General features: G+C 38.5%; 1 protein-coding gene across 7 annotated transcripts in view; it reads right to left on the bottom strand.

Annotated features, from left to right (window-relative positions):
• DAZAP1 (DAZ associated protein 1) overlaps positions 1 to 21,009 on the bottom strand; it is a 41,218-nt gene extending 20,209 nt beyond the window's left edge. For 2 of the 7 annotated variants that reach the window (XM_031948057.1, XM_031948058.1), the window contains exons 1-5: positions 20,746 to 21,009; positions 6,498 to 6,538; positions 5,639 to 5,805; positions 5,305 to 5,370; positions 2,461 to 2,571 (exon numbers count right to left, since the gene is read on the bottom strand). In XM_031948057.1, coding sequence (XP_031803917.1) covers positions 2,461 to 2,571; positions 5,305 to 5,370; positions 5,639 to 5,805; positions 6,498 to 6,538; positions 20,746 to 20,774 — 414 coding nt within the window. In that variant the 5' untranslated portion in view covers positions 20,775 to 21,009. Of the gene's footprint in view, positions 1 to 2,460; positions 2,572 to 5,304; positions 5,371 to 5,638; positions 5,806 to 6,497; positions 6,539 to 20,745 lie in introns of those variants that run through there. The other 5 variants (XM_031948055.1, XM_031948056.1, XM_031948053.1 and 2 more) reach the window with 3 other exon arrangements.
• Between the last annotated feature and the right edge of the window lie 5,060 nt (positions 21,010 to 26,069).

Below are 26,069 nucleotides of genomic sequence, written 5' to 3'. Positions count from 1 at the left end.
CAAAAATGACTACTTGGGGTCACTTGGTCAAAAGATGACAAAAGTTTAGTACTGCCCAGAAATGAGGGTGGTCTAAACAGATATACATACCCATGACACATATCAGGGAATCAACACTGGAATGTAGAGATTACCCTATGTGAAAGATGTTAACATGAGTAGATCTTAGAGGGGACCTGTGAACAATTCTTTCAAACTCCACCTAAAATCCTTTTAGAGAACAGTCAATCTCCAATGACCTCTAAGCAGAGGAGTATACTACTCTTTGTCCCATTCTTCTTTGAATCACTACACTGCACTTTTTAACTTTAGAGGCTTCTTCATTATAAACACAATGAACCAAATCCTGGCTGTTTTGAATAATTACAAAAAATGATGTGATAGCATTAAAAAAAAAAAAAAAAAGAACAAAAATCAGATCTGAGGGAAAGCCACAAAGCATTAGGGTTCTTTGCACTGTGAACTACCATTTAAACTTTTTAATGCAGGGACAGTTAGGTGGTGCAGTGGATAGAGCACCACCGTTGACGTCAGGGGAACCCGAGTTCCAATATGACCTCAGACACTTAACACTTCCTGGTTCTATGACCCTGGGAAAGTCACTTAACCTCAACTGTCTGTTTAATGCAGAAAATCCTTTCAAAACAGGGAAAAGATTAAAACAATCTTTAACCTACTTAGTAGAGTTTGGGGAGATGATTTGAAGAGAGATTATTTATATATGTCATATTTTTCCCTAGTAGAGTTGAGACAGTTTCACTCAAGTTTCTTTCTCCCAAGTTCACATAAGAATATTAAATGAATATATAAGTTCATTCAATTCACCTTTAAAAAGCACTTTATCACAATAATTCTGTGAGGCTAGTACAATTATCTCAATTTTATAGATGAGAAAGGGAAGGATAAGGAACAAACAGTTATGAAGGATACAATCCCAAATTTCCTGAATCTGACTTTTTAACAAATAAAGTTTCCCAAATTTTTACATCACGCTTAACTACAATGCACTGATTTACAAATGCAAACCTATCATTGAGCCCCATACTTATGTTAGAATAGGGTTGGGTTTTTTGTATTGTTTGGGGGGATGTTTTAGAAGGAAAGTGGGAGAGATTGGAAAAAAAAAAAAAAAAAAAACAGATAATCTTGTGTTTCAATCCTGTATTAGAAAGGCAAATCGGCCAATTTGAGTTTTGCCCCAAATTAATGAGTTCTGCTCAAGTCCCCAAAAAGCAGCAAAATGGCTAAAAAAGGAAGCAAGAAGCAAGATTTTGTTCTTCTGGTTATTAATATCTTACTCTTTGACTTAAGAAAGTTTGCCAATCATAGAGATATTCAGACTTTGGTGCTATAAGAGATCTTGTAAAAGTACATGTAATGAAGCTCTTAAACATTCTGTTACCTCTGAAGCACTTAAGAATGAAACAAATTGGAAGCAGCTAGCTGGCTCAGTGAATAGAGCACCAACCCTAATGTCAGGAGGACCCGAGTTCAAATCTGACCTCAGACACTTAACACTTCCTAGCTCTATGACCCTGGGCAAGTCACTTAACCCCAACTGCCTCAGGGGGAAAAAAGAAAATGAAATAGATTTATTCAGAAACTAAGAACAGGCCAAAAAGGAAGGAAGTACTCCTAATAGACCCAAATGAAATAACATAATTCATTCCACATAGTCCACAAAACAACTTCCAAACTCTCAGAAATGTTCTACAATTTAGTTTAGACCTGGCCTAAGACATGCCTTCCTCCATTATAAAGAAGTGGTTCATACACCAAAGGCCAACTTTTGGAAGCCAAATGAATTTAATTTCTCTGAAAATAGGCATAGCCCTGTCTAAGGCTGCTAATTAGTTCTGCAAAAACAAAATGTTAGGTGAAATGTTGCAGGGTGTAGTTGGTGCTCTAATTAGACCATCTGCTTTGTACATCAGGCAACCAGCCAAATGATATTACAATGAGGTTTTGTGACATTACAGTAGCTGAAACGGGGGTATGCCTGTACCTTCTACTACAGCAAAGCCATTATAACCAAACAAATCTTTTAAGAGTCTACAACCTGCATTTCCAAAAGCATTTCTGCAAGAAGGTAGAGACAGTGTAAACCTGAATCATTCATTAAAGCGTGTACTATTTTCAGATAAAACTAGAAAGTTAGAATATTGAGAATGGCAGAAGGAACACTGGTGCCATCCTGGTTTATTTATTTCAAGATAAATAGGATGGGGGGATTTTGAGGTGAGGAAAAAAAAGGACTATGCTAAAACTAAGAGCTTAATCTTAAGCTAAGAGCTACTACTAATTAAAAATGTGTCTGACTGTCCAAGATTACAACAAACATTAACCATGTCTATCTGTGGGCAAAGAAAGATTTACTACTTTAATCCAATCAAAGCAACTAAACTAAGGGACAAATCTTCTATAACAAGTCAATACCTACTGTCATGATAAATGACTCACCACTCCAAATTTCTTGAAGTATTCCCTGAGCTCCGTCTCGCCGCAATTGTGAGGGATCCCTCCAACAAAAATTTTGTTTGATTTATTGTTATCGCTCCTAGGACCTTTCTGCTGTATCAAGGAGGAGAAATTGGTTAGTTCATATTGGAAAAGTCTTCATAATCCTCTTACCTCAGCTATGTTATTATATAAAATATTTTTATTTGTACTACATCAGTCCTAAGTAGGTTTAGAATTCTAAGTTACCATTTTTCCCCCCTGACAAATCATCTTCTAGTCTCTACTTGAAGACCCTTAATAATAGAGTAACAGGTTTAACAATGCTCCTATGAACTTTCAAACCCCATTTTCTACTAAGTCAGATATTTTGTTCATCTCAAATTTTTTCTTAATATGGAAGGGAATATACAAAGTATGAGTGAATGATACCAACTTATAACTATGCAATAGGGTACAAAAAAGTATCTAATACAGCATGCAACGTTGCCACATTTTAAAGACAAAGCTAATCTACTGACAGCTCACCCGAGTAAAAGACAAAAGATCTAGCCACTTCAAATAATACAATGTCTTCTGTAAAACTATACCCCCTAAAGTACTTCACAAAAAGGAGATTTGAAAGTAGGACTACTGATTGGCAAAGTTATCAAAGCAAATGCTCAGAGGGATTTAAATTCTAATTCACCCTGACAGGCTATGATTCAACTGCCGATTGCCAATTAAAAAAACAAAACAAAAAAAACCCCAAAACAAACAGTTATCCAAGAATATCATCCTTATTTTTGTTTTCCTTTAAATATATAAACCTTCTGTCTAGCTCAAGTTAAATGTCAAAGATAATGCCTCAAAAACAAAACAACAATAAAAAAAAAAACCAGGTCTGAAATGTAAAATTATCATTAACATCCTTGTTTAATGGCTATCCTTTAAAGAAAATCAAAATTTAATCACTTCAGAAAAATTATAATAATCTAGAGGAAGATCCATCTAATTTTCCCTGCTTTACCGAAAGGTGCAACCTAAGCCGCTGGTTTTGTTTTCCATGAATGGTTTTGCTTTCATTCTTCTATAGCAGAGGCCCAAGGAGATAGGTATCTAGTATATTATGCCTTTACCAAAAAAAAAAAAAAAGGCTCTGTTTAAAGCAAAACCTTACTTACACTGTTTTCAACAGTGATAGCCTGCAACAAAGGAAGTTAAGAATTCAACAACCACTTTTTATGAGCTATACCAAATGAATTTGCATAAATCAATAGCACAAAGACAAAGAAAAACCAAAAATTTAGATCCTCAAAGATTAAACTGGAAGAATTCGCTATTAATGTTTAATTGGGGTCATGAAATTAAAGCGCTGAAAGGGACCTCCCAAAAATACCTAGTCCAACTTTCTCACTTCATAGATGAGGACAATGACTCCAAAGTAGTTATAGTAATTTGACCTAGGAAAGAAATGGCAAGATAGAAATTTGAACCATAACTTATTACTGTAAGTCCAGTGTTTTTTCCATCATACCAGACTGACTCAGAAATGTTGATGTTCAAATTCATGACCCTAACTCCAGTGAATGCTCCATAAATGGGCTTGCCTTTTAAATTATAGCAAAATCCTCATGAACAGATCCAAAAAACCCTCTCTACCACCCAAGGACCAGCTTGGCTAAGAACAGAAAGGCTCATCACCCAAATAATGGCCATAACAATTAACTAATATATGATATAAAGGGTTGTGATATACTGTGGGGAAAGGAGTGCTCAGATTAGAAAAATCATAGCTCTCTGAAGTAGCAAAGAATCCCTCACTGCTTATGGCATGTTTTCACAACAATGATTTCACTGCATCATAAAGTGTGAACAAAGTCCAAACCCCCTTTCCTGCTTTAGCTGTATACAAAACTTGTCTCTCCCATTAATGTGTAAGGATCACCACAAGCAATAGTGTTTCATTCTTTGTACTTATTTCTTCCTTAAACTCTAGCACAGAGTTGAACGGGCATTTAATAACTACCTGGCTTGATCAACTAGTTGAGCATCCCTAACAAGCTCAGTCTTTCCGTTTAAAGAGTTCTAGTAATAGAGATCTCTATCTCACCTAGAGGCAGCTAACAGATAGAAATCAAATGTCTTGTCCAATTATTTATGGCAAAACCAAGACTTGCTACTATATCTTCTCATTCCTAGCCCAATTCTTTTTCCATTAAGATCAAAAAGTCTGCTAGTAATACTCAAATACATTTCAAAAACATCAAGACTACAAATGAAAGGTTCTATAGCAAGAACAATCAACCACTGAATAGGCTTACTAGACACTTTATAGGCTTACTAGATAAAGCTGAAGTCTGTCAAAAAATGGTATAAAAAAATACTATCATCTTTAATTTATAAAACATATCCTGAAAAACTCTAAATATTCATTCTATGTCTCTATAACACAGTTTCTTGGCTAATATAACCAAGTCACTAAATACTTAAAACAACTTTCCAAGAAAATAAAAGGCTCAGATGAAGATTTAGACACGTTTTATTATACTTTGATGTCTTTCTATCCTAGAATTTGACAATCAAAAGTTAACCCCCCCCCCCCCAAAAAAAGTGTCCAACTGGTTAAGTGTGTAAAAGATGACAGAACAATTCTCAAAAAAAAAAAAAGTTTAATGGCTTTGAATAAATTTTCAATTAATCAAACATCAAATTGGAGCGTCTTCCTTTACTCTGCCATTATCATTTATCAGAAATAAATCTTTTATTGTATAACTTGAAATTACTTCTTCCAAATTCACCTTTCTAGATTTACCAATATATCTAGACTCTCCCTTTACCCCTGGGCCCCACCTTCATTTCCCTTACCCATCCTTCCTTTGGTCGTGTTCTTTCTGGCTGCATTCCCCGAGGTGTGCATGGCTTTGGGTCAATCTGTAGGAAGTTTCAAACCAGCTAGTTGTGAATATGCAGACTACTTTCTCTATAAAACAAGATGTTAGCAACAGCAGCCAGTGGCAAATTACCACAACCTCATTGGGTCAATTTACCATATATCATTATTACAATAATTGATGTGATAACTAAACTTCATTTTTTTAAACTTAATTCGAATTCTTAAAAGAAAAGAACTTTAGCATACAAAATACAATTTCACCTCACAAAATTAATCCTAAAAAAGAGGAAAAAAAAAGAAACTTACATTGCGGCCATCTAATGTATGTGGTCTGCTGGCCAGCACTGTTCCCACACAATTGGGATCTTTAAATTTGACAAACCCAAAGCCTCGAGACTGGTTGGTTGTTTTATCTTTCATGATAACACAGTCTACAACTTCTCCATATTGGGAAAAGTAGCTGCGCAGCGTTTCTAGTCAGAAATTAAAAACACAAAAACATATAACCAGTGTTAAGCATTTATTCTCAATGATTACCAGAAATAATAGAGCTTTATAATTTAGCAACCTGAACTCTTCCATAACATCAGTAATTGCATAGTAACTGAAAACTCTTTATCTTGACTATCCCTGCTGTTTGGATTTGATAATTTATGGTTTGGGGGAAAAGGGGAATGATAAAGGGAGTAAAATAAAAATTTTAGTTATTTTTTGTGCTATAGAAAGATTATAAGCAACTTATCAATCACAATGAGAGAGAGAAAAACAATGATTTGGAACATTCAGGAAATCAACACGAAGGGAAATATTTAACAGTACAACCTGTCCAAATATTGACCAGTTCCTAGAACATTTGCTTTGAATCTCATATAGCCAAGAATTGTTCTCCCTTTAAAAACCTACTGTAGCCTTTTAAAATACCAGCTAGGAGCATGAAACCTATATAACTCCCCCTTATCTTTGATATGAAATTGAAACATGACAGTCAGTACATCATTACCAGTCCTCTACCCACCCTTCAACCACAAGTACACTTTTGAGGAATCTAGTTTTTGAACTAAAGAAATAGCTGTTTTCTTCTTCCCCCCCCCTCCCCAATAGATTCTGAGAAACAGAAGTAATAAACATACTTAGAAGCAAAAATAAATAAATAAAGTTGACCTACCTTGCGTTGTGCTCCAGTCAAGGCCACCCACGAAGAGCTTTCTGTAATTCACAGAACAGAACAATATTGTTAAAAATCAACAATCTTTATTTATATGAAGCCAAACTTAGTTAAAAACACTCAAGTTGACAATGCTCCAACAAGATATGTGTAAGTTTATGGTAACAGAGACTTAAGTCTGTATTAGAGAAGCTTCCATTACATAGCTATTATAATCCAGTAGATATTTTGTTTGGGCTTATTCCTGTTTTATCTAAATAGTACCTTCAAGAAACTAACATATTCAAAGTCATTAAAACTTGAAACTTTAGATTACATTTCTATTACTACACCATGGCTGTAAACAATTTGCCTTATGTGAAAAGAAACTTCAATAAACATTTATTAATAAGCATCCATTATGGATACAGCACTGGCCTGGGCATTAAAAAAAGATATAAAATTTGGAAAACATGGTAATTGCTTCTTTCTCAAAACAAAGTTGTATAAGGCAATTATGATACAAGTTCTAGAGGTAATGTGTAAAAATCAGTGAAATTTGCTGTATTAGGAAATCAGAAGCCAAGTTAAAATATTAGCTATACCACCAATGAGACCCTAGGCAACACTTGTATAGGTCTAGATCTGTAGAATAAAGGGGGGGGGGAGGGAGGGGTTGGGACTGATTACCTGCTCTCTAAGGGCCCTTTCCTATTTAAATCTAAGCTCTTTCCCCAAAAGCTTCAAAATGGCTATTCAAGTCAAAGTAAATCTTCCCTTGTTATTAATATTTAATTTGTACAGCTCATTTTTGCATGACAATATTTATTATGCTTTCCTCAGAACTGTGTGGAGTTTAAATGTATGAAGATTATTATATTTTTTGCAAATGAGCAAACAGGTTAAGAAGTTAAACGTTCTGGATCTAAGTTCAAATCCTGTCTGATGCTTATTACACATATGAGCCAAGCAAATTATGATCTTTCTACATTTAAGTTTCCTCATCTGTAAAATGAGATTTCCAAATCTAAATCTAGCATCCTATGATCCTGTTAGTCCTTGAAACCTCCAGATTTTCTTGACTACAAGTTCTGTACTCTTCTATTACATTGATGGCTCAGTATAATTGTTCTAGAAAACCTGGTTCTTTCACTTACTGTATTGGTTTGAATCATGCACCCCCAAGTAGAAGCCAGAACACTGAAATGCAATCTCTTTAAGATTAAAAAAGTATACTGAAAAATAATAGCAATTACACATCAGTCAGATTTTACACAAAGCAGATTAAAGTACTTCCTACCTATATTTGTACTAATACTATGTGACCCTGAATAAATGACTTAACTCTTCTAAACTTTAGTATTCTCATTTGTAAAAGGAGGGTCACTAGCCTAAGTCAACCTCCATAGGCTAGTGTTTTTAAGTGTTTTAAAAATTAACATATATTAATGTCCCTACCTAAATCAGAGTTTTCTTAAAATTACTTTTCAGAACACCTATAGCATATCAAGGTACTTATTACTATCTTTACTGATATACTCTTTTCCTTGGAAATAAGGACAACCTAATAGACAATACAGGACCAGTGAACAATATTGGCAGGTACAATGTGAGAATTTACATGATAATAATCCACTTCTAGATGGGTACATTAAAGACACAAGGAAATTTTAAAGCATCAGTGCTCCATCAGCAATGATGGAAACTATTAAAAAAATAATAATAAACAAGTATTTGCCTAATGTGGAAGTTCACTAGCATCTTGCCTGATTAAAGATCTTGCAAGATTACTGTCAACCCCATTAACTCTACTCAATCTTATTATTGTATAGGGCCTAATAAACAGGCAGGCTGCAATTAAGAGAAATCCCTTTACAAAAATGAGTGGAATAGCACAATTTTCAGGTGCTCTTTTCTACTGCAGTTTACATTTTCTCACTCTCTAAGGAGAAGTATTTAAAACTGGCATGTGAGACAATTTTACTGCCATTACTACTAAGGCCTACTATGTTTTAGCAATATATTCAATGAGGGAGAGAAAAGGGATATGTCTTGGCTATTTCACTGACAAGGCCTCCTTCCACATTCCAATTGTTGAAACCAAAGGTTTCTGAGGAAGATATATGGGACAAAAAGTCATGATGGTGCTCCAATTCAGACCTCATTAACTTAAAAATCACCAAACTCCTGTCCATACCATTTCTAAATTAGGCCAAAGAGAATGCTGAGCTAACACTTACTTTCTCCCCATTTACCAATTAACCAAATGATGGCATCTATTTTCAGGAAGGGCAGCCATTTGTCTTCCAGCTCCCCACAGTAGGTGCTGTGATACCATTTAAGCAATAGCCATTTATACTATAATCATGGGATCCTCTTTGTGGAACTTTAAAATCTAGTCTACTTTATTCAGAGTGGAAAAAGGTTTGCATGGTTTAATAAAAAAAAAAAAAAAAAAAAAAAAGACTAGTATTTACACTTAAAGAGATGTTTTCCCAGAAGTAAAATCTTTAAAGCATATTTAAAACACTTCAATTTATTTTAAAAAATACAAACTTTTACCAAGTATTACATCCAACAATAACAGTAACTTAATAAGCAGGTACTTCCCACAGGTACTGTAATCCTTTACATACTAGAAGAACCAGTTTGCTCAGTTAACGTTCCTATTGTCATTATTTAAATTTTATAAACACAGGTGCCAATGCAATGTCAGAATTTAACTTCTTTCGGTTTTTCAGAGTAGATCCTATCATAATGGCCTGTAATACACCATCAAAATTTCATAGAACTTGTTCTAATACTTTCAGTTCTTGTAAATAAATTAAGGAAAACCAGTCTAAATACTACTACTACTAAAAAGTCTTACATAATGCAGTATTTTACAGTTTACAAAGCAGTCTTCTCCCTACTGTTCCCAGAAGAATCAACATTAGCCCCCATTATCTCACACTGCTCAGAAAGGGATGATATGAAGCCTCAACAAGTCATTTGCCTTCCAGTTCGATGTTCCTCTACCCCATTTCTCCTTTGTATCTTTGCTGCACTACAAAACAATGCTTTGAGGAAATATTTCTAACTGCAGGGAAGCTGAAGCTCCCAGTATAAAACAGGGGAACTAGAAAGCGCTCTTAGAGAGTCAAGTAATCATTTCATTATTCAGATGAGAAGACCAAGAAATGACTTACCCACACAAATAAATGCCAAGGCTGAGACTTAAATCCAGGTCTCTTGACTCCAAACCCAGTACTGCCTTCCATTACCCCAGGCTACCGTGGCATCTTTTTTTTTTTTAATAAAATGTGTCTGCCAAAAGCCACAAAACCACAACTGAAAGGGAGAAATTTGGATTACGTGCCATAATCAAAACGTTCAATACTAAAAGATTCTACTAAATTTTATCAATTCACTAAGCAAACAGTAACTGTCTTTATGTTAAGACTGTTACTATAATGACATGTTATACAATGGCTTCACATGACACTGGTATAAAGCTTTCATGTGGTGTCTAAAAACTAGATTAGGAGATTACAAAGGGTACAAAAAGCACTTCATCCTTAACACTCGAGTCTAAAATGTACCCTAAAGAAGTGGTGAAAATCATTATTACCTGAAGAGGGTTTTTTTGAAGCCTAAAGCTAAGTCAGTGATCTAAACACAACAGAATCACAAAAGCGATCAAGGACTTTCTATTACATCAATACACAGACCTATTAGTTGGAATTCATATATTTCCTGGTATGGGAAATTGAACTAATATTGTTAAAGATTTGCATTGGCAAGGCATAGTTTCAAATCAAGGATTCACAAGTTAAGGAACATCAAAAAGGACATCTCTCATGAAGGCACACACTCGGCAAATGACACTACTGAATTGAGGAGCAGCTGGCTATCACTGTTTCTGATCTGACATAACCATTACAATTCTGTAGTGATGAGTGACTATCTTCCTCTTCCTAGAGCAGTATATTTGGTACATCCTAAGCTTTTCTCAAGTGCTGAGTGGAATTGAATATTTACTACTAAGAGACAAAGGATAGGCAAAGGGGTCTTATTTGGACCTCACCAGTCAGAAAGGCCAGTCTCAAATCCTGACTTCACCCGAGGCAATTCCAAAATGAGGCAACGCCAAAAGACACAGTAAGTCATTTCAGTTTTGAGCTAGGCCCTTCTTCTGGAAAATGAGGACAATAATTCCTATTCAGGTTAACAGGAGTTTGAGGTGCAAAATGAAAGAATGTATAAGCCCTTGTTAAGTCCAAGAGAGATCTTTGAAAAAGTCGAGTTGGCAGTCATGTAAGCACAACAATACCAAATCCAGACAACTATATCACATCCAAAACTGCTGCCTAGCAGCTGGATGACACAGAGGGTCTGGAATTCAAATTCATCCTCAAACACTTACTAGTTATGTGACCCTTAGCTTAATTACTTAACATCTGTTTGCTTCCATTTCCTATAAAACAGGTATCTACCATGAAGGATCAAATGAGATTATTTGTAAAGTAGTTAGCACAATGTCTGACACAGTAAAAACTATATAAATATTATTCTTTTCCCCTAGATTTTTGCCAGATTCCAACCCAGTAAATGTACTGGGCTATAATTAGCCAACTATTCCTCAATACTAGGACATCTAACTGGAATACTATAAAGATTAAAATATTTGAAAAAAGGAATACTGTGAAATATTAAATATTGGAAAGGCTCTAGAAAGCTGGAAATTAGCATAGTGTACTGTTGGCATTGCTAACTGGTTCAACCATTCTGAAAAAAAAATATATTATATGTATATTATATGTATATAATGTATATGTATATGTATGTATATGTATATGTATATATTATATGTATATGTATATGTATATGTATATGTATATGTATATGTATATGTATATATTATATGTATATATGTATATACAGTCCTCAAAGAAGCCAAAGACAAAACGAAAGATACTCTGTAGGCAGTTGGTGGTACATTGAGCTTGGAATTTGGGAATTCAAAATTTTGTCCCATTCACTTATCTGTGTGACTCTAGTTAAGTCACTTACCTCTGTTTCAACTGCGAAATAAGGATAACAAAAGCACTTTATTAACCTTGAAAGGTTATTGTCAAGATTAAATAACATTAACTTATGAGGTAAAAATGCTTATTAGCACAAAGACTAATACAGATGGCTCTATATAAATGCTTATTCCTTTTTTCCCTTTCCCCTAGAGGAAGAAAGAATACATAGATGGGTGTCTATCAAATGGGAATGGCTGAATGAATTCATGGTACATAAGCACAATGGAGATTTATTATGCTTTAAAAAACTACAAATATGAACAATTCATAGAAACAGGAAGACTAAGCTTCTACCCAACAGAAAAGAAAGCAGAAGCATTTGAACAATGCACACAACGAAAAAAGTAAAGGAAAACAATGACTTGTGCTTGCACACAAGTGAATTGTATGCAATTGTGAACAATCAACTTTGGAGAGCAGATAAATAAACCTATTTGCCCCTCCTTTGACAAAGGTGACCAACTGCTAGTGTACAATAAGACAAATCTGACCATCTGAAATTTATGCTTTGATTCAGATGATCAAAATACATCATCTTCCAAATTTATAGAAACCAAAGTTGGTGAGATATAAAATTTTAAAACTTTTAATAGTTTAAAATTTTCCAAATACATGTAAAGACAGTTTTCAACATTTTTCTCCCTCCCTCCCTCCCTTCCTTGCCTCCTCCCTCCGAACACAGCAAGTAATACAATATAGATTAAATACGGGCAATTCTTTTAAACATTTCCATTATTTGTCAAGATGTACAAGAAAAATCGGACCAAAAGGGGGAAAAAAAAACCATGAGAAAAAATAAAACAAACAAAAGGTGAAAATACTATTCTTCTATCATCAATCTCCATAGTTCTTTCTCTGAATATGGATAGCATTTTCTATTCTAACTCTAATGGAAATGCAGCATTGTTAAAAAGAGCTAAGTCCATCACAGTTGATCATCACATAATCTTGTTACTATGTATAATGTTCTCTTGGTTCTGCTTGCTTCAGTCAGCATCAGTTCATCTAAGTTTTTTCAGGCTTTTAAAAAATCAGCCTGCTCAGGATTTCTTTTAGAATAATATTCCATAACATTCATATATCAGAACTTATTCAATCATTCCCCAACTGATGGGCATCCACTTAGTTTCCAGTTCCTTGCCACTACAAAAAAGAGCTGCTACAAACATTTTTGCACATGTGAATCCTTTTCCCACTTTTATGATCTCTTTGGGATACAGACCCAGCAAAGACACTGTTGAATTAAAGGGTAGACAGTTTTATAGCCCTTTGGGCATAGTTCCAAATTGCTCTCCAGAATAGTTGGATCAGTTCATAACTCTATCAACAATGTAGTGTCCCAGTTTTTTCCTATATCCCCTCCAATATTTGTCATCATCCTTTTCCTGTAATTTTAGTCAATCTGAGAGATGTGAAGTGGTTCCTCTGAGTTGTCTTAATTTGTATTTCTCTAATCAATAGTGATTTAGAGTGTATTTTCATATGACTAGAAATGTCTAATTTCTTCATTTGAAAATTATTCATATCCTTTGACCATTTATCAAGTGGAAAATGACTTATTTTCTCTGCTTGAGGGATCCAATGTTAAAGCTGGAAGCCATTTTACACATGAGTCTCACTAACATCATCCTGAGATAAGATTAGAACTATCCAAGTGCAATTCTTGCTTTTTTATACAAGAATGAGATGATCTAGTCTAAAGCAGGAATCCATTGACAAGCAACTAGCTTCTACCTGAACCCCCATTGATTAAACCCACAAATAAAAAAAATTTCAAATTCTCTATTTCTCAGCCTAAATTCATACTCTGCAGGAAGAATAAATTACTACACAGGTAAAAAGGCTGCCATTATTCAAATACACATTGTGAGACATGGTCAGTCAATTAAGTTTTAAAATTTGTTTAGATCTACTTTTGTCAGATTATGAAAATCAAAGTAGTCAATTTCAAAACTACAGCTTTATTTTTTTATTTTTTTAAACAAACATCAAATTTATCATAGACCAAGAACAAATCCTAAAAGCCAGAAGGAACAAAAACATTACTCAAGAATTTCAAAATGAATCAGGACCACAGCAAAGTATTCTAACTTTATTCCTAGTTTCTGGTACAATGCCTGACACATGGTAAGTGTTTAATAAATACTTGTTGATTGATTGGAGGGAAGTTTCCTTCATCAAAAATATCAAGACACGAGACCAGACCTAAAATGGGGTTATTTCTTTTCCAGTTAAGAAAACTTTAGAATTTTTTTTTCATTTTATAACTGGTCTCAAGATTTACAACTGCCTACTAGATAGTTGTTGTTTTGTTTCTAACATTTCAATAATAGAGTTTTCCTTAATATTGAGAACCCATCTGCAATCTAATTCTTGAACTTAATATTTTTCTAACATTCAGCTTAATAGAATCAGACTTTAATGAGCTAAAAAACCTATAACAGATGAAAGAGCCACTACAACAAAGAATTTCAAAGTCAAATAAAAATTATGCAATCCTTTCTGATTTTAAATATGGGGAAACTGAGAGCCAAAAAGGACAACTGGCAAGACTTTGGTCAAACAGAAAATCTCGGTTTCCTATATCCTAATTCAGTATTCTTTCCATTCCAATTTCCAGATTTTCAATTTCATTAATCAATTATGTCTTTTGTGCTAATTTATCTGTCCTCTTTTTTAATGCCGATCTTTCTATGATCTGTGGACTGATACAGTCCAACTGTCTTTTAGAGAAGCTAACAAAAATGTTTTTATCTTGCCTCCAATTAATCCTTCCACTTACTTATTGCTGAATCTAAATCCCTCCAAATACCCTCAAGAGTTACCAATCCAAGGTGACCGAATGGAACTCAGTTTGCCTGATAAAATCTTAAACAGCTGCCTCTCTCTAGTCCTTTATGTCAGTAAGAATTAGTAAGCCACAACCTGGTCTCCAAAACATGGTTCACCAGTCACTCACTATGCCAAAGACAGTAGCCGTAAAGATCTTTGGGTCTAAAGTCAGATGATCAGATCCAAACCCAGACCCTGCCATTTGTTAAGCCATGTGACCTGAGCAAACAAACTAAGAAACCTCACAGAGGCTCAATTTTCTCATCTGTTAAATGAGAGGGTGAGGGGATATTTGATTTGATATTCACACTAATTTTGAGATCTTAGGACTTAAGACTGAGCAGGTCCTTTGAGCACATCTAATCTTAACCCCCTTTGTTTTGTAAAAAAGGAGACTGGGACCCTTCAAAGTAAGTGACATGTTTAACATAACATAATTATACTTAATGGCAGAGCCAAAACCAGGACACAGATGTTCAGCTGCCTAATCCTATACACAAGGCTGCTATAATTGCATTTCTCTGCACTTATCAAGCTCCTGGCCAGCCCACCTTTCCTAGTTTGTTCCAAATTAAAGATGGGAGCTAAAGAAAGGTAATTCCATCTGGGAATCTGTGCCTCAAACTAACACATTTAAACAATGATTTCTCTCTTACAAAAAATAAAGACATTTAATAAGCAGATTTAATACTAATCCTATCTTCCACAGAAAAAAGGAATCCAACAACTCAGCTGCTTAAATAACCTAAAGAGACAGGGAGTACAATAAGATCTCACTCAGTAAAAGTGCATGAAATTCTGGTAAGATAATGAAATGTAGGTTAACTTACTCAAAATTTAAAAGTGGCAACCTAAAATTCTTTACACAAGTATATATAAATAAGCCCAAGTTTCTGAACTATAATATACTCCATGAGATAGAATTTGACTAATGACTCCAATCAGTTTCAATTCTCTTAACTACTCTAAATTAGTAAAGGCAGCTCACATTTTATAGCACTTTTAGATCTGAAACATACTTTCCAAACAACACACCTGTAGTATCTCTATTTTGGAAGAAACTAAGGCTAATATTAAGTGATTTGTTCAGTATCGCACGTCTTAGCCAATTGCTAGAGCCCGGGGACTCCCAAGTCAAGTGCTCTTTCCAACCCAACCAACAGTTTTCAGAATACTTACCTCAAAGGGTTATTATTATTAGGAAAAGACTTTGTAATCCTAGAAGCATTATGTAAGCTTATTTGAAAACCAAGAAGAACACAAATCATATTTTCAAACAAACTCAGAAGATGCAAAGTTGTCAAATTCAATCTGAAGAACTCACGTAGTGTTTTTTAAATCAGACCTATTAATTTTCACATGTCTCCAAAGCCAGATTTAGGAAAAACTGGAGCACCACTAATTTTTCAAGAGAAAAGAGAATGGAAATATGTCAGAGAAAACGAAAGGTTTATTTCAATTTTGTCTACTTCCAAATAAGATAGACTTCATAAGAAGGTAAAGAGAAATCAGATTTATTAAAATTATCAAGAACAATTAAAGCTAATTAAGTTCTGAAACCTGATTATCTGTTTAAACATGAAAAGGTTAAAATATATGACTTTGATCCCAACATTAAACATACTCCCACACTCAGAATTCACCAAGCTCACTTCACAGAAAATTTCAAGAGCAGAGTTATTAGCATATTTTAAAAGGGGCACAAAGATTTTTGAGAATACAATATAGTGCAAAGAACTCAGGACTTAAAATCAAAAGACCAGAGAGTTGTTCTCATCCCAATTCTGATTTAACTACTCTTGAGGATTTGGGCAAGTCATTTGATATTTTCGAGTTCCAGTTTCACCATCCATAAATCAAAGTTAATAAATGCATAACTTTATTATAGTTATTTTGATGAGAAAACACTGCATCAAAACTCTCCTAGTTCATGTTGGCTTAAGATATTCTAGAAGAAATCAGCTTTGTGATGACATTTTCTCCATCTATAAAATGGGATGAGAGGCATTATGCTACTGATGAGCACCAGCCTCGAAGACTGGAATACCTGGGTCCAAATCTTTTCTTGGATCCTTATTAACAGCAGGAACCTGGGAGCCCTTTGCCCTTTGCCCCTCCTCTGGTTTGACTCTCTCTAGGTAACTCACCTAAAGATCTAAGCTGCAGGCAAAATGCTGATCTTTTTTTTTTTTTTTTTTGGGGGGGGGGAACTTTTGACCATTAATAACACATTTTCCACTCTTGAAACGTAGGAAAGGAAATGTGCATTTATTTTGATTTGACATGCAAATTCAAGTAGATTTAAGTATATATCCTTCGGATATTTTCCATCACAGTATGTTTTAGTTTTTATCTGTTACATACTGTCTATTTCCTTGTAGATATCAAAGCACCAGGACCCGCTTATTGTTTGGGGTTCTACGAATTCTGACTTCTGGGTCTGCTTAAGACCTAGTGGTTATAACCACATGAGAGAAAATAGGAAAGAACTAAAAAAGGTCTTTTCTAGGATGCAGCTGTTATTGACCTTGTGACAGTCACCCTCCCTCAGCCCTTTAATGTAATTATGTTCCTGAGATCTTAGAAAATTTCTAACAGAGATCAATGCACAAAGCTTTTTCTAGGAACATTCACAGCACATGGGGAAACGTGTCACTTCTCTGTTAAACAATTTGTGAATTAAAGAATCTCTGAACTAGAAGAGTCCTCAGTAGCTATCTAGTTCACTTCATACCTGAAAAATCATTCCTTCAAGAGTTCCCAAACAAATTATGTGCTGCCTTTGCTTGAAGATCTTTAATGAGGGAGAACTTTCTTTCAAGGTAGCACTTTTGAATAGTTCTCATTTTTATCAAGTTTTCCCTTAAAACTAGCTTAAATTAATTGTCATTGCGTTTGTCTCTGGCTTTCTGTGTTTCTATTTACTTCATTGTCTCTGCCTTTCTCTTTCAGTCTCTCTGACCTGCTTTCTTGGAACCATAGGTTCAATCCCTGCCCCCTTCCCTAAAATTGGCTAATACTTGTATTTCAGTAGAACAAAAATGGTCTTTTATCATCTACAGAATGAGACTGGACTAGATGATCCCTAATAATCAAAGGGGCAGCAACCAACATTACTCTGTGCTGGTCCTTAAAGCTTAAAAGTGCTTTACATTGCAATATTTAATCTTCACCAAAATCTATGATCAAAAACTTAGCTATTTCTATTTAATGACAAAGAAACTAAAGCTCATGAAAGTGAAGGGAATTGTCATTGCAACTAATAAACATTTTCACTGTAGCACTTTCAAGTCTGTTCAGCATTCTTACCTTGATTCTCTCACCCGAATCTTACAACAACCCTATTGAGTATGTTCCACAGACAGGAATATTATGCTTCCCATTTTATAAATGGGAAAACAACTTCAAAAAGATTAATTGGTCATGGTTGCCCAGCTAATAAATGTACTATCATTCAAACTCAAATCTCTCCAGATTCCAAGTGGAGATTTTTTCCCCCTACCCAATTTCAAGTTGCTTCTCCAATGCAACTAAGTTATCTTCTAATTCAAAAATTTAATTATTCAGATTGTGAGCAAAGCTAGTTTTAGAATCAAAGGTGAATAACTTCACAGTTAATCATGGGTAAGTTTAACCTTGCTAACTTTGCTTTAGTAGGAACTTAAAACATATTTCAGATAGTGGTGTGAAAAAGAAATGAATTGATATATGTAGAGCACTCTGAAAACTTTAGATCCCGATGTCAGGTATGAGAATAAAACAAAGTTCTTAAAATGATCTTGTAAAAATCAGGCTAAGATATGGACAAATTTTTAAAAGCCGCAGTACATTAAGCAAATCTGCTGGAAAATATATAAGACAGACAAGGACAATCATTTAACAGAATGAGATATGAATTAGTTCATGTAATGTGTCCAGAGCATGGAGATCAAAAACTTATTGGAGAAATTTCTACAGTTCACATTTGGACTGCTATTTTACCCATCAAGATAGCTTTAGGGGTTTTAAGTGATTGTAAACTTCTTTGTAAACAAACAATATTTATGCCTAGGCAGGTGGCCCTGGAGAACATCTTCTCACTCGTCTATATTAAACAACTCGGGAAGGTACATTTCTATATTGTACTTACCACACAGAGCTACTGAGAGCCTTAACCAATGTCTGTAAATTGCTCTGACAATATTTCCTAATGCTAAGGCTAGCCCAACTCTCTATTTTCTATCAAAAAAACCTTTAATATACAGTAATGGGAATGAACAGTATATCAGTCAAAATATACCATGTGACAAATTTCTTTTTTTTATTTACTGTACTAACTAAACAAATAAAACTAGTGTTCTAAATTCTTTGGCCTTGAATTCAAAAGGCCTCTTCTGAAGTGAAGACAAGAAAACCTGGCCACTTCACTACACCAAATACAAAAATTGTTTAATGCTCTTTATGATGCAAGTTAGTTATTTTAGAGATTGAATACCCTGAAAGCTGTTTCATTGCAAGCTAAAACTACCTTTACTTATTTGGAATTAAATTTTCTCCATCTACTGGGACAACTTATTTTAGGAGGAAAACAAATTTGCCCAAATCAGCCCAAAGACAAGTTTCTTTTTTTTCTTCTGGAGGGAATCTGGGCAACATAGTTCTAAATCTTTTAGAACTGGGCCGGGTAGGGCGGAGGGAGCCGGGGCAAAGACGGAGACTACAAAGATGTTTGCCATTTCTACAGTTTGGTCCCTGTCCTCCCCCTCCCCCCCAACTTAAACAAGTGATGTTACTAACTTTCAAACATCAAACGAAATAGCTATTCAGGTGCTCAGAAAATCTAAAAGCAGGTATGAGGCACGAGAGATTCAAAGTTCCAAAGATCTCTTTCAAAGAGCCCCGGAGCCAGAGAAACTTCTCCAGCCTTCCCGAAGCTCAGGGTTAGTTTCTTCGGCCTTACCACCACGTGGGCTGCCTGGCACTACATCTTCCACTTCCTCCTAGCCTAAACCAAAGGATCTGAGGGGTTTTCAAGTAGTGGCCAAGCCCTATTTCCTCCAGGGTCTAAACTACTTCTTAAACACTTTCACCTAAAGTCGGGAATAAAAGGAGGAGGGAGCCCCGCTCCAATTCGGTGAGAACCAGCCCCGGGGAGGGACGCAACAGTAATAAAGGCTCGGGTCCGAGGAAAAAGGTAATTCCGTTTCCCAAACCTCACACCCGTCCAGTCCCCAATCCAGACAGATCAAAGGTCGCACCCCAAACTAGAGAGGAAAAGGAGGGGACAGCCTCAGGCTGGCGGGGAAATGGCGGCCAAGGTACCCCAGGGGAACGTCTGATTCATAAACCGGAGCTCCGTCTTCCCCCCGCCAATTCCCCCGTCTGCCTTCCTCTCAAACTTGGGGAAAACAACCTCCACTGCCCGGATCCACTTCACCGATACGAGTTAACTTCGTCTTCTCCCCCATCTCCAAATACAACAAAGGGCATGCCCCCCGCCTGCTACTGCCGTCGGGGGCCGGAGCTACCTCCGAACCTCCAGGCGGTGGGGTTAAAGAACCAGCTTCCTAACTTATCCGCCCGGGATCCATCCCCCTCCTCACCCGAGATGAGTGGGGCCGCCCCGGCATGCGGGGAAGCCGGCAAGGCAGGCCAGGGGCAGGTGCGAGGAAGCCGGCTTCTCATTTCCCCTCACCCTGGCGGCCCCGGATAAAGCAACGGCCTCCTGTACACCCCAAATTAAGAGGCGGCTCTGGGGCGGCTGACAAATGGTGGCCTAGCCCTGGGTGCAGGCGCGCTTCCCCCCCCTTTCCCTCCCGCCCCGGATAAACCAATGGGCTCGCCTCCTCCTCCAAGTTAATGGAGGCAGCGGCACGGAAGGTGGCAAATGGTGGCCAAGCCCGGCCCGGGTCAGGGAACGGGGGGCGGGGAGACTGACTGGAGCTCCTTCCCGGAGGCACCGAGGCTCCCCCCCAGCCCAGTCTAAGAGGCCAGGCAGGGCCTCACCGGGTCGGGTAGGAGAGCCCCGGTAAATCCGCTCCCGGCCTCAGGCTCTTCAGCCTCCCGTCCTCGAAGACCAGGGAATTGAGGGCCCGAGAGCCGCCCCACGACCCGGCCCACGGGCCCGCGGCTGGCTCCCGGGGGGCTGCCCCCTCCTCCGGGGGGGGCTACTCCGGCCTCGCCTGCCTCGGGGGGGGGGGGGCGGACTTCCCGGGCCCTCGCCGTGACCTTGAGGCGGGCTGCGGCAGCAGGGCCGCGCGGGGGGGCCCTGCGGTGTGGGGGGGGGTCCACGGCCGCTGGGGTTTCCGGGCTTCCCACAGGGTCGGGCCCGGCCGGGCCGGGACAGGAGGGAGGAAGGGAAGGAAGGAGGCCTGCGCCGGGCCTCTTACCCGATCTCATCGGCCCCCGAGTTGTTCATGGCGGCGGCGCTGCTCCGTGTGCCCCCCCGGGCCTGGGCCTCGCTCCCTCCTCCGGAAGGTCACAAGCTCCCGTCGCCCTCTCCACAGCCCCAGCCCGGATCTGCGCAACGGCGGCGGCAGCGGCGGCGGCGACGGCGGCGGCGGCGGCGGCGGCGGCAGCTCCTCCTGCCTCCTCCCCTCAGCGCCAACGGTCACCGCGCGCCCCCGCGCCGTGCCGCCCCCTTCGCCGGCGCTGCGCCCGTGCGCGCTCCCGCACGGAACGCCGGGGGCGGGGTCACGTCACGTCATGCGTCCTCAGCGCGTTCCCCTCTCCCTCCTTCCTCTCCGCCTCTCGTTCCATTTCTTCTGCCTCCCCCTCATTCTCTCCCGCGCCCTCTTTCTCTCTTCTTTCTCCTCATTATCACCCTTTCCCTTCTCTTTTCTTTTTGCCTCTTCTGCTTTTTTTCTTTCCTCTCCTCCTTACTCTCCTTTTTTCTCAAAGAAGGTAGTCAAAGTGTTGCAGTGGAAAGAGGACGGACTCTCGACTGGAGAGTCTGATGGCCTCTTAGCGAGTCATTTTATCTCCTTGGGGCTCAGTTTCTTCATCTGTACAACAAAGGGATTGGACTGGACGGCCATCCTTTCTTTTTAATTTCCCTTTCCATTCTTTCCTTCCTCTTCTTCCACTCCCTAATTCATCACTCTTACCCTTCCTCCCTGCTCAAAGGGACCCTTGAGGCTGTCCAGACGAGCGTCATCAGAAGTCCCCTCTAAATACCCTTGAAAAGTGACAAGTAAGCCTCCCCTCGAAGACCTCCGGGGAGGAGGAGCCCAGAAGACGGGTCTAATCCTCGTGGTCTCCTCCAAACTAAACTTGCCAGGTTGCTGCCGCTAATCCTGTTACGAACTCGTTTCCTTGCATTCCGGTGCCCTCTTGTCTGAATTTAACATCTTGTCTTACTGAAAGACGCTACTCAGAATGGGTCCCACTACTTTATATGTACGTGTGACCTTAGAGAGAGTGGATCGCTATCCATGGGGCATAGTTGGCTGCAGTCCACTAATCCCCTCCCCCCTCCCCCCAGGCCAGCATAGATTTAGAGCAAGAAGAAACCTCTGAGGTCGTCCCGCCTAACCCGTCATTTCTGAGGATCAAAGTGTTCTAAGTAGGACTTGAACCCAGGTCTTTCATTTTTTTCTCTCTTCTCTCCTCCGTCCATCTCCCTCTCCCTGACCAGTTCTCCCTCCCTTTCTCCTCCGTCTCTCCATCTGGTTTCCCTTCATCCGCTCCTGCTCTCCTTCTCAGTCCTCCGCTCCCTCCCTCTCTCCCTCTGCGCTTTCCCCCCCTCCCCCCGGCTGGTTCTGCGCGCGCCCGACTCTAGGCAGCCTGGGAAATGGAGTCCCCAGCTTCTCGGCGCGGGCCTCCTCCTCCTCGCCCTGGCCCGAGCTGAACCCGGCCACGTGCTTGCAGGCAGGCTTGGCAGGGCGCGCGCGCTGCAGCACAGGCTCGGGAGAAAGGAAGCGGGGCGGGGGTGGTCGCGTCTCCGCTCCGAGCGGGGGCTTCCCCGGGGGGAGAGGAAAAGCGAGCCCGCACCGTCCCAGACGCCGGCGGCAGCGGACAAAGCGTCCGGGGAAGGGCGCTGAAGTCGGGCGAGAGGCAACTTTGGAGTCTGGAGGAGCCAGGGCGGGCCGCGCGCCTGTCACCTTGGCAGCTCCCGGAAAGTCGCCGAGCCTCGGTTTCCCCGTTTGGCGGGAGAAAGGGATAGAGACGGATCAATTTCAGGGAGACGCTGAACTAAGTTTTAAAAAAATCTTTATTTTCACTAACCTCTTAACTGAAATGTAGCGGTTTTTCCTTCGATTATCTGAAAACCTTGTAGCAAGCAGGGGTCCACAAGCATCACCACACAGCCACTTGGGTCCATGGCCCAAATGGTTAAGATTTCCCTGGGACTAGAAGCTGGAAAGGACCTTAGAGGTACATTTAGAGTGAAGGCTAGACAGTTGTCAATACTGTAAAATTACCCATGCATATAACTTGTAAATAAAAAGTGGGGAAACTGAAGCCTTAAGGGACCCCTCCAAGCTCTGGGAGAACTTGCACTCCTCACAAAGTGGCTGCCTTTGGACCGGGGTCCTCTAATGTAGAATGAGGATTCCCTGCCCCGAAGTTAGGGAATCAAAAGAGAATATCGAAAAAAAAGTGAATGAATTCGAAATACGTATTAACCTTAAAAGTGTATTTAAATGTTAATTGTGTGGTCCATCAATGCATAGACATTTCCTAAGCATCTATTAGGTGCCAGGCACTGTGCTAACATTAGGATGGTGGTGAGATGGAAGAGACTTCATGGAAAAGAGCTGCCGAATTCCAATGTGATCTAGGGGAGGAGAAAAATGTGGAACACAAGGTTTTGTAAAGTGAATATTGAAAATTAGTTTTGCTAAATAAAATAAAATAAAAAACAACAACAAAAAAAAAAAAAAACCGAAAATTAGTTTTGCTTGTATTGTGAAAATGAAAGGCTACTACTTAAAAAAATAATTCCAGTTAGGGTGTGCAAGAACATATTTATGTATATACATATGTATATGGGTGTATGCAAGCAAGGACACACAAGCACACATATGTGCATATGCATATATGTACATCTTTCTAGGCACACATATAGAATGATATACAAAGGAAGGATATATATGTGACCTTACAGTGTGTGTGTGTGTATACACACATGCTTCTATCAGCTATTTCAATCTAGATCTCTGAGAAACCTCTCAAACTCAACCTGTCCAAAATATCAAATAGTTATAGATATGCACTTGTATAGCCCTTTTGCTCTGTGTGTGATCAATTTGTCATTTATTTTTCTCAGAAAATAAGTTAATACTGTTGTGTGGAATCTTCAAAATGTTTGGTCATTAAAAAGAGATCTTCAAACACTAGGAAATGAATGTAAACTGTTTGCATTTTTGTTCTTCTTCCCAGGTTATTTATACCTTCTAAATCCAATTCTCCCTGAGCAACAAGAAAACTGTTCAGTTCTGCACACATATATTGTATCCAAGATCTACTGTAATCTATTTAACATGTATAGGACTGCTTGCCATCTGGGGAAAGGGGTGGGTGGAGGGAGGGGAAAAATCGGAACAGAAGTGAGTGCAAGGGATAATGTTGTAAAAAATTACCCTGGCATGGGTTCTGTCAATAAAAAGTTATTTAATAAAAAAATAAATAAAAAAATAAAAAGAGGTCTTCACCCTGCAAAAGTCTATCCTGGATCAAAGGCTCTGCCCCTTAAAAAGAATGATCTTAGGTAAGCCAATCAATCAAGAAAAACAAACACCATGATTAAGTGCCTACTATGTAAAATCCAGCCCTCTGTTTTTCTCTTCTATACAGTGAGAAAGTTGGAATGTTGGCTAATGATCCTTCTTGCTATGACATTCTGTATTCTAAGATTTCTCCCAGCTCTGACATTCTGTGTTCTGTGTTTAAGACCCTCCCAGCTCAGACATTAGGGCCTTTGTATCACCTAGCAGCACAGTATACAAAGCCTTAGGCAGAGTCAGGAAGGTTGTTATTGATTAGTCTTTTCAATTATATCAGTCTCTTTATGACCCTATTTTGGGGTTTTCTTGGCAAAAATACTGGCATGGTTTGCCACTTTTTACCCCAGCTCATTTGACAGATGAGTAAACAGAGGCAAACAGATTTAGTGACTTGTCCAGAGTCACACAGCCAGGCCAGATTTTCGGGACTTCAACCCAGGTCTTCCTGACTTCAGGCCCAGGTCTCTTGTGCCGCATAGATTCTGGAGGCAGGAAGATCTTGAGTTGAAATCCAAAATCTGACCTTAAACATTAGCTGTGTGACCCTGGACAAGTCATTTAACCTGCTCATCTCAGTTTCCTCAGGTGTAAAATGGTGATAACAGCACCTATTTCTCAGAATTATATCAAATAAAATAATATTTGGAAAGAACTTGGCATAATACCGGCACAGCACCTTAAAAATGCCTTGTTCCTTCTGATCTGTGTTCTAAGGACTCTCAAAGCTTCTACATTCTAGGTTGTGAGGTCTTTTCTGTGCCCCCTTCCCCCAAATACAATGAATTCTTATTAATTGATAGGTTGATAACATTCCATGTTCCCAGATTCCTCCCAACTCTTACTCAATCTGAGACTCTTAACTTCTTTCTGAGTTGTCTGTGTGAAATTTGGTAGGAGAAAAGCATAAAGATTAGTGAGCAGAAACTCCTGCAAATTCACCCCACTACATAGAAACCTTCAATGTCTTCCACTAGAAAGTTTGGCCAGGCTTCCTCAGTCTCAGCCCTTAACTTAATCTCCTTAGGGTTTAGTCACTGTTTCCCTCATGTATTTCACCCACTTGGAAGGTTCTAATGGCTCAACTCTTTAAATTCTAACTTATTACCTCATTGCCTTCTCAAACCCTCTGCTGCACTTGACATTGTTGGCCATTCTCTCCTACTGGATAATCTTGTCTTTCTGGTCTTACATAACTCTATTCTCCCTTGGTTCTCATCCTATCGGATTTCTCCTTTTTAGTCTACTTTGTTGGTTTATCATCTATATCACACTCCCTAACTTGTGTTCCCCAAGACTGTCCTAAATCCTATTCTCTTTCTGTACATCCTTTCCTGATGACCTCTTCAGTTACCATGAGTTTAAATTATTACCTTAGGCGCTAACTCACAGATCTAGACCGCTAACCCTAGTCTCTCTTCTGAATGAATGGGTTCCATTCCATCTAATTCCTAATTTCTTGTGTATATTTCATCAGAATTTTATTTTTTCATTCTAAACTTAACCAATATAAAACAAAATGAGAATGTCCATATACAAAATAGAACAAAAAAAAAGAGGATTACATATGATTCTGGCAATCTTATTACATATAGCTTGCTTTTCCTTTTAATTTATATATTAAATTCAACATTAACTTTTAAAATTGTATTTCTTGTTTGTGATTTGTTCTGATCCTCTTTAGAGCAGTTTAAAACTAATTCAGTGACAATTTGTATTAAAAATAAATAAATTTACAAGAAAAAATAATTCAGTGACCCTTTTATCTTTCCTTTTCTGCTTCCTTTTTTTCTGATGGGGGGCTGGAGGTAAATTTTGTTGCTAATTCTTCACTCCCACATTCCCAATATATCCTATCAGTTGTCAAGTATATCCATTTCTATTTCCCTTACTCACATAACCACTACTTTCAGGCCCCTCTTCCCCTCTATTCTGGATTATTGGGATAGATTCTTTACTGAGCTCCTTGCTAACTTCATACTATTGCT

Source organism: Sarcophilus harrisii, chromosome 1 (genome assembly GCF_902635505.1).
Source record: "Sarcophilus harrisii chromosome 1, mSarHar1.11, whole genome shotgun sequence".
Taxonomy (NCBI): Eukaryota; Metazoa; Chordata; class Mammalia; order Dasyuromorphia; family Dasyuridae; genus Sarcophilus; species Sarcophilus harrisii.
The sequence above is the reverse complement of the archived record's forward strand: the minus strand, read 5'-3'. Positions and strand labels throughout refer to the sequence as shown.